This window comes from Octodon degus, unplaced genomic scaffold, assembly GCF_000260255.1.
Source record: "Octodon degus isolate 3935 unplaced genomic scaffold, OctDeg1.0 scaffold00007, whole genome shotgun sequence".
NCBI classification, from domain to species: domain Eukaryota; kingdom Metazoa; phylum Chordata; class Mammalia; order Rodentia; family Octodontidae; genus Octodon; species Octodon degus.
In genome coordinates, this window is record NW_004524583.1 from 1,000,593 (window position 1) to 1,010,286 (window position 9,694).

At 39.4% G+C, this 9,694-nt stretch overlaps 1 protein-coding gene across 1 annotated transcript in view; it reads right to left on the reverse strand.

The window, feature by feature from the left end:
• Window positions 1–9,694, reverse strand: part of CUNH3orf52 (chromosome unknown C3orf52 homolog) — a 66,135-nt gene that overhangs the window by 13,031 nt on the left and 43,410 nt on the right. The window contains exon 3 of the mRNA XM_023701248.1: window positions 6,876–7,003. Coding sequence (XP_023557016.1) covers window positions 6,876–7,003 — 128 coding nt within the window. The remainder of the gene's footprint in view (window positions 1–6,875; window positions 7,004–9,694) is intronic.

The following is a 9,694-nucleotide window of genomic DNA, read 5'->3' on the forward strand; positions in this document are numbered from 1 at the left end:
AGTCCGCATCTTGTACAGCAATTAACCACTAAGAAGAATATATGCAGTGTATTATTTGTTGAAACTGTACTTCCGATTTGATTTGAAACTGTCTTATTGCTATCTGTTTATCAATAAAACTGTAGAAAAAAAATAAAATAAAGAAAACAAAAACCAATTACTAGCAGTTTCAATAGTGAATACATTGCATATTGTTGTCTTCATAGTGGTTATTCATAGTACAAGATGCAAACATGGCATCCTGTCAAAACACTATTAGTACAAATCTTTCTTTTCATTGAATTAAGAGAAAGTAACTATATATCTATCCTAACTATTCTGTATACACAGTTACAAAATTGTCCTTCATTTATATCCCCTTTTTTGTTTAGTTTTGTCAGAGATGGCTATTCCATTGCCATTGAAATATTTTAGGTACATGAATTCAGCAAAATAATCCAATATAGTTCAGCAGTCCATATAGGAGTGGGTTATCCACAGGTCTGGCATTGTCAGGAGTTGTTCAGCTGAGCCTTTTACAGCTCAGCATATTAATACGGCTTTACTTTTTATACTTCGTTTTTATACTTTTCTGCTGGATGATTAAGACCAAGATAAAGCAAAACCTATATAACAATAAATGTAACTTTTGTATCTACCATAGTCAGTCAAATCCCCTCAGCATTTCCCCTGAGTCCCTGTATCACAGTTTGTAGATCTTTTGTGAACATTTTGGCCCTAACCTTCCAAGGTCAGTGAGGACTCAGGACATAGGACAACCTGTACTGTAACATCCTGTAAGTCAGTTGTGTCCCAGATTTTCTGATCAAGGAAATTGTAGGGCCACAGAGGAAAGTGATTGATGATGTGGAGTGTGCCTAAGGAGAATCACATGGAGAGAAAACATTCTCTCAGGCTCTCAGAGAGAGCAAATTGGTCAGGCAATGGCCATGACTCATCCACATGGCTGACACTGACAAAAGATCTAAAATGTATTTAATACAGGGTCTACAGGGTCTCACTACATATATCAGACTTATAGTGACCCTCCTGTTTTCAGCCTCCCAAGCACTGGGATTACAGATGCATGCCCCATGCCCAATCTCATTTACCATCTTAGCATGCTCTGGGTTTGGGGTTTGCATGGCACACTAGGGATCAAACCCCGGTCGCTGCACCTGCCTAAGCAGGTGCTTTAATCCACTGAGCCATCTGGCTGACCCTTCTGTGAATCTTATTCAATCTAGCTTCTTCACAAATTCCATTACATGATTCTACCAGTTCACTCTGCCATATACCTCTCTTCCAATTTTTCCTATTGTAAACTAGGCAGAAGAAGCAGTCATCTTTGAGGATCTGTGTATTTCATACAGGGAAGGATTATACCACAAATGGATTTTCTGGATCTGAGATCAAGTAATAATCAACTCAACTAAATCTCACAAAATTATACTCCATTTTACTTTTCTCCTAGTAATGATCCATTTCTCACATTCTTACAAGACTTTCAAACTTTTCCCAACTTGCAAGATGTAAAATTGTATTTCATACTGTTTTCTTGTCTTGCTTACTAGTAAGGTTGAGCTTCTTTCCATATATATATTTTTTCTTTTTTAAAACAAAAACTAATGTATTCACTATTTTTGTTGTTCACTTTTTTTTTCTTTGTTTCTTTATTGAGACAGAATCTCCTTATATAGTTCAGGCTGGACTTGAACTCACCACAAAGCCCAGACTGGCCTCAAACTCATGGTGACTGTCCTGCCTCAGCCTCTCAAGAGCTGGAATCATAGGCATGCACCACCACAAGCCAGCTATGTTACATGTACTTGATTCTTTGAGATTTCTGAACTTGGATTTATCTATTACATTTCCTTATCTCTCTAAAGTGATTAGTTGTTTATACAAGGAACCGATATTTTGTTATAGACTCTTTCATTGGGCTTTGATTAATCTTTCCATTATGTATCAGAGATATAAATCCTAAGTTCATAGTAATACAGGACATATGACTGAATACATTTGTATTATAGTTCTTTTTTTCTCATTGAAACATTATATTTTATGTAATAATTTATATTTCTAGAAAACAAATCCCGGGCTTCTCCCTGCTCTGCACTGTCACCTTGCTTTCTCATGATCCATGCTAGCTAAAGTCATTGGCATAATGACATCAAACTGAGGGCCCAGAAGCAGGTCATTCTGCTGTGTTTTGAGGTCTCTGGGCTGCACATCAAAGCTGAAGCTGACCACTTCATCCTTGCCTAACCCACCCGTGAGGCTCACAATTGCCCCTGCTCTGTGATTGTCCATGATTTTAAAGTCACCAAAGTAACAGCTTTTCATGATCGCAGTTGGAACCCCAATGATGCCTTTGAAGCATGGCCTCATAAGAACCTGGCCCAAGGATGAGCTATAAGCACCTGCAGACTTTGCTCACACCTGTCTTTGTCCACAGATACATATACAAACCAATGTAGATTCTAGCATCATTTTTGCTCAGCAAAAGCAAATCCTCAATTTAAAACGCAAGCAAGAGGAAAACAACAAGAAGCTGATCACATAGCAGTATTGGTCTGGCAAGTAGGTAGAAAGAAAGGAAGAAAAGAAGCTGCAGATACTCATAAAAAAGAATGAGAAGGAGAAGGCTGGGGTAAGGATCACAGGACACAAACTCCTGTGATAAAAAGACCCACCACATCTCACACAGGTAATATGACATGACCTAGATGGTGTCACTGCCTCCAAAAGTTTTTGAAGGAATCAAATGAAAGCCAGATAGACAAAACACACTCATTCAACCATGCAGTTACAGGAAAGAGCCAGATCTTGCTCAGGTTTTCTTATAAAAAGAACTCCAATATCCACTTTATTTCATGTAATGAAGAGTGGTCCAGTTTTGGAAATGATGACAGATGCTATGGTTTGCCAAGTATCTCCTAAAGGTCCATTTGCTACAAGGCTTGGGTATCAGTCTTTGGCACTATTGGGAGGTATGACCTATAGAAGCCAGGCAAGGTCTTTAACCTGGTATAACCTTATCCTTTGACAGGTCTGGAAGCGGGAGCCAGGAAGGAGGCTGCTGATAACTGCTGAGACCCTCTGAGAAACACAAGACAGGTATCACTGACCCCTGGAGTTCCCTTATCATCCTCACAAAGCCAAAAAGATGATAAATCCCTCTTACAATGGACTCTGCTTTTTACATCGGATGCTCCCCACTCTCAATCTTTTCGCCTCTTGTGGTGCCAGGGTTAGTTTGTATTGTGAAGAAGTGTTTGACTATTGGTTTGCAGTTACTAATAAGTCACCTATGAGAATGGTGGTATTATGGATAACTTGTAGGAATGGCAGTATGACAAGGACTGTGAACGCTGTTTCTTGGAATTCACAGACAAAATAATATTTTTCATTTATGCTACCTATAGTTTGAAGCAATTTGTTTATAGAAGTTATACTTAATTTTTCCCTAGCTAATCTCTCCAGAGTCTGGAAAGCATTGGTGAATATTCTTATTTTTATAGGAATGTGGTTATTTTCATTGGTTCAATAAAAATCTGTTCTCTTTTTGACAGGATACAACTAGAGGAAAGGAAAACTGCCATTCCCAGGAATGCCATATTCAACAATGGGCCTAGAGTTCCTCAACTTAAGCAACTCTACTCCTTGTCATTACAGCAAAACAAATTTTAGAAGAGCTTATGTGCTTATTTTAGAAAAAATAATTATCTTCCAAACTAACTGACCTGACCATGGAGTCATCATGAACAGAAAGATTGCATTTTTACTATGAATAACCACTACAAAGACAACACTATGCAATGTATTAATTCTTTTTGCAATGTATTAATTATTGAAACTGTCCTACTAATTGGTTTTGAAACTGTCTCATTGCTATTTGTTTCTCAATAAAATTAATGAAAAAAAAGAAATATTGCATTTCTGAGGAAAGCCATAGTACACCTGCTACTAGTTTGTGTATCTGTTCACTGCTCTTGAGTATTTAACAAATATTTATAGACTGGACTAGATTTTAAATTTTTCAGTTTTCTCCAATATCTAGCTAAAAGTCTACAACTAAGAACAAAACCTGCTCTGTTCCTGAACCCCAGAAAGTTGACGAACAATGCAAATGTAAGTTTCAAAGGACAAGTCTTATACCAATATCTAGGGTTTGGTTAAGTGTCACCCAAGGGTATATTTACTAAAGGATTTGGACACCATTCCATGGCATTGTAAGGAGGTGTGGAAGATTTAGGAGGTAGAACCTCATGGAAAGAAGGTGCTGGGATGCATGCTTGGAGGGTATCCTGGAACTGCAGCCTCTTTTCTTTCTTTTGTTTCCTAACCACCAGTGAGCAGCTTTCTCTGCCAAAGAGCCCCAGCCAGACATTATGCGTCACTAGAGGCTCAAGGGCAATGGATAAGGTCAAGCAACCATGGCCTAAAATCCTTGAAACCATGAATCAAAACAAAGCTTTCCCCTCCTTGAGAGGTAATTGACTCAACTAAGCAACTGCACTAAAACAAAGCTGACTAATATAGCCACAGAGTTCACCAAAACACCTAAAGTCACACCCAGAGATATTCAGACTAAAAACAAGGAAGAGAGCTTAATTTTGTGCTGTAGGCAGCTTTTTCCAAGACTGTCATCAAGACAATCATAGTTACTTCTAAGAATGTAATTGGAACAATCATGATTATCTCCCTATCATAATAAGACTCTTCTCTTAATTTTTCTCTTGTTTATGCCTGTCTCTTTAATTGTGGAGGTTAATTCTATGTTTAGAACTCCACAATCAGTAGCTTCTGGGTAACTACCATGTTGGAACTAGAGTGTTGGAACTATCCTGTCAAATCTAAATCTTTGCCGTTCCTAAAAGATCTCTTAGTCTACCTAGGGAGTAATTTTAGCAAAATCCCTAATGCAACTGTTTGCTCAAATCATCCTAGTGGTCTCACTTACAGAGTTAGCACTCGGCTTTAACTTAGCCAAGTCCTGGTATGCTAGATGACAGAGCTACTACCTACTAACTGAACAAAGAGGAATCTGGGCAGTTGTTGACACTTCTTGTGCATGTAGATAAATAACTGGGTATAGAGATTCAGGTGCCAGTATTAACAAATAGTAAGGGGGGGGGGGATAAACTTGTCCACATAATTCCTTGATCCATCTCACTTTGTTGTTGTTGTTGGTATTGGGAATTGAACGCATGACCTAGCACTTGCCAAGCAGGTTCTGTGTCACTGAGTTATATCTCCAGCCCAACCCATTGGATTTTAATTGGTTTGATTCATGGGGACCTTGGGTAAGGACTATAACTGAAGTCCTCAGTATTACTCTTCTGCTCGTCAACTTTCTGATACATGGTACACTCTCAAAAGTTTTATATGCTTGTGTGCAGCCATCTGTTGAATATCAAATGAACAGTCTTTGGCTAGAACAACAAAAACTGAAAGAAATGTGTCATCCTGAGGCTTCCTTAACCAACAAATGATATCTTAACAACAGTAGTTCAAAATAATGCTAAGCATAATGTTAATATCCTAAGTTTTGGTTAGGCTGCCACTTAGAAGCAAAATCAAAAGAGGAAAATATTAAATAAAAATTAGAGAAAGCCATTGTTTCTAGCTAAGCTAATCAGCTATTTTTTCAATTGTTCTGTTCCCTTGTCCTTACCTTAAAAGAAAGTAACTTTGAAATAACTAATCCACTTTTAGCTTTCATTGTTACTTTCTTTAGGCACTTGTCTATCTACAAAACTGGCTTCCTGAGTTCTGACCATCAGAGCACTTACTCTATTTTATAGAATGAAGTTTTCATGATTGTATAATTGAAAATAAAGCCAATTAGGCAGTTTTGCAAGATCTTTTGGATCTGGCTGTCAGCCACGCCATGTGCCAAGACTTTTCCACACAGTCCTTGTAGCCTGGCTGAAGAGCCCCCATCTTCACAAGGACTCGTTCTCCACATGTCCCACCCTTTCTACCCAGCCTCCCAGTCACAGCCTGGGCCACACTCTCCCTCACTGCCATCCAGCCACTCATTCAGGCTGCTGAGGGAGGACGCCTCATAAGTGCCCCTGAGTCTTGCTCACTTGCCCCGACCCTTGGCCTCACGCAGCCTCCTCCTCTTCCCTATAACACCTTCACTATGACACCTTCTAACTGCTCTCTTCCTTGCATCTTTCTACACTATCACACAAAACAACTAAAAGGAAATCTGACCACGTTGTTTGTTGACTAAACTCAGTGCCTTGTCCAAGAATGGGAAAACTTCCATTCCCTAACGCCTCCCTTCCTGTTCCACTTCAACCTAAAAGTCCTCATGACACAGCATGCTCAGGCAGTGTATACTGCTTGGCAGCTCCCTAAATACCCTGTAACCTTTTACACAGAACATTCTTACCTCATATTTCAAGCCTCATCCTGATCATCATATCCTCCAATAGGCCACGCATGCCTGCATCCCACCTCAGGCAGTCCAGATGCCCTTCCTGAGTGGCTGGAAGGTGCACTCTATACATCTCAATAATAGACACACCACATTGTTTTGTCATTACCTCTTGCCTCGACTTGAACTGTGAGCCCACTGAAGCATGCTGTCCAGTGCATTATCATGCCACCAGTTGATCAAACACAGCCCCAGTGTGAGAGCACAGCTCCAGGGTGCACAGAGCTGGAGGTCAGGGCTCCTCCCTCCAGCCTTTCACCACAGAAAAGGCATTTCTAAGCATCTTTCTCTGCTAAAATCCAGATGAAGAATTGAAGCTTCTGACCCTAAAGCTTTATGCCAATTGTTTGGGCAGAACTCATAATAATCTCATGTTAAAAAAATTGAATAGTCAAAAGAAGAGGAAAGAGAAAAGCTCAATAAACGTGTAAATCATAGTTACCCTTTTAGTGAGCAGGTGAGGCAATTCCTCTTCAATAGTACACTCCTCTGGAATCTTCAACATGATAAAGAATGTTTTGTTTGATGATAATTCAATTCTGTCATTTTCATCTTCATCGATGTACATTACTAAAGAGAGTCGGGAAGTGAAAATAGAAAATAAAAGTCAATCTGTATGTAAAATAAACTCTTCTGTTCTGTTGCCTGCTGTACATATTAAACAGAACCTGAGCACTAGTCAAGAATAGAGCTTTGCCATGGTAAGGAAGTACAAGCTTTCTCCACTGAGTAAAACAGAATGAAAGACAGGTGCTTGCCTCCATTAGGAGAAAAGTTTTGTATGTGTGGCCAAAGTGGTCTTGGATATCACTGAATACAGACTCGAGGAAGAGCCAGAGGAAAAGAGTGCAGTGAATAGGGACACCTTTGCTAAAACAAATCACCAACAGAGTGAAAAGAACCCAGAGAGTGGGAAAGAATTATAGCCAGTTGTCCCTTAGACAAAAGCCTTCTATCTAGATCATATAAAGAATTGAGAAAAAAAAATAAGGTCCACAAAATTAAAACACCCAAACCAAAAATGAGCATATGAGTTGAATAGACATTTCTCATATGAAGAAATACAAATGACAAATAAATATGTGAAAAAATGTTCAACATCATTGGTCATTTGAGAAATGTAAATTAAAACAACACTGAGATTCTGTCTCACACCAGAAAGAATGGCTAACATCAAGAAGTCAGCCAATAATAAATGCTGGAGGTGCTCCATTCTTAGAGAATGGAGAAAGGAACCATTCTCCACTGTTGGTGGGAGTGTAGACTGGTGTAATCATTGTGGAAATCAGTATGAGGATCCCTCAAAAAGCTAGGATTGGAAATCCCTTTCAAGCAAGCTATTCTTCAGGGTATTTTCCAAGAAGAATTAAAAACCTCATACCACAGTGATATATATACACCCATGTTTATAGCAGCACAATTTATGTTAGCTAAATCTTAGAAACGGCTGGGGAGATAGCTCAGTGGAATAAGTGCCTAGCAAGTGCAAGGTCCTGAGTTTGATCCTTAGTACCACCAAAAATAAATAAATAAATCTTAGAAACAACCCAAATGCCCATGAAATGAGGAATGGATTTTTTTTTTAAATGTGGCTTCTTCATATAATGGAATACTACTCAGTCATTGAGAAGGATAAACTTAAGACTTTTATAGGTAAATGGATGCAACTCAAGACCATTCTGATAAGATAAATCAGACTCATATGCATATGTAGTATGTTGTCTCACGAATGTGAGAAACTGAATGAGCAGATACAAAGTGTACAATAGATATCTAAATAGGGAAGAAACTGTTCAAAGAGAAAGAAAAAGTATGATAGGAGAAAGGGGAAGGAAGAAAGGGAAAAGGAAATATATACCTACATAAGATAGTTAAGACGGTTATACAGCTAATTTTGTCTTAATTAAAAAAAGGTTTGTGCTAATACTTTTTGGACAATATATCATGCCTGTATCTTGTACTCTGAACAACTACTATGAATATAACAATAGGCAATGCATTAGTTATTGTTACTCTCCTACTAGCCTGTTTTGAATTTATTTTATTGTTGTTTTTAACTTCTTTTTGTTTAAAATAAAAATTTAAAAGAACACCTTTGTTAAACTGAACCTGCACCTTCACTATGTACACAGATGTCGGGGCAGGTGCCAGGAGACAAGAGGAGGTGGAAGGAGAACAGCAGTGAGCAACTTCATTGCATCACCTTTCTGTCCTGTACTACCAAAGACCGTCAGGAGAAAGTGGCACCATGAACCAGAACAGAGATGCACCCAGAAAATGAGCGTGTGAACCCATGTCTTGAAGTCTCCCCAGGAATCAGCACATGGATATGAAGTCACTGCCCTAGCTGGTCCCCAGCAAAAGAATGTTGACACATTCTGTTTGCAGAAGGGAAGCCAAACTTCACTCAGAGCCTGAGGGCCAGCAGGTATTACCTGCCTGGGACAGTGAGCTCTGTGTTTCTCCTGTTCTAGAGACTGCTAGTTAACTGATTTGTAAGCAGTCAGAGCTGAAAGAAAACAAAGCCAAGAGCCAGAAGCTGGCAGCGTTGCACTCATTACGCTCCTGCGGCTCCACGCCAGCCTCCCAGGCTGGTCCTGCACAGGGCCACCTCTCTGGCCCTGAGAAAGGTGTGGGTGGGAGGAACCAGGTGTGCAGAGATGGCACCCTTAGGTGCCATACCTCACACGTAACAAAACAAGCCTCTCTCCCTGGACTTTGAAAAGCTATTGTGGAATAAATTTAGTGTTTTAATGGAAGAATAAGTTTTTTAAAAAAAATCTGCTATTGATTCTCTAAAAAAATCTGAAAATGTAAGGCAACATGTGCAAAGTGTGTAGAAAAGAGTTAGTATAGCAGGCCTGACATCATAGGTTTTAAAATCTGCTCAAGCTTAGCCCCTTAGCTGGCATATAAGGCCAGGTTTGGGAAAGGATCCCACTATTTCTTCATAAGAGGAGGTCACTGGACCCCAAAATTTTGAGCCCACAATGTGGCTAATGGTGCCTTTTTTGTGGAGGTCTCAAGTTGTGGTCCATGCTAAGCAGAGATTGTCTGTACCAACTCCCAGTGAAAACACAGGACGCGGGATGTCTAATGACACTGACGAGCATTCCCACAATGCACTGCTGTAGAAATTAAGCATGCCTTGGGCAACTACACTGGGAGAGGGCTCTGTAAAGCTTGTGACTGGTTTCTGCTAGACTTCGCTACAATAAATTCTCCAATGTACTTTTTTTTTTTTTTTTTTTTTTTTTTTTT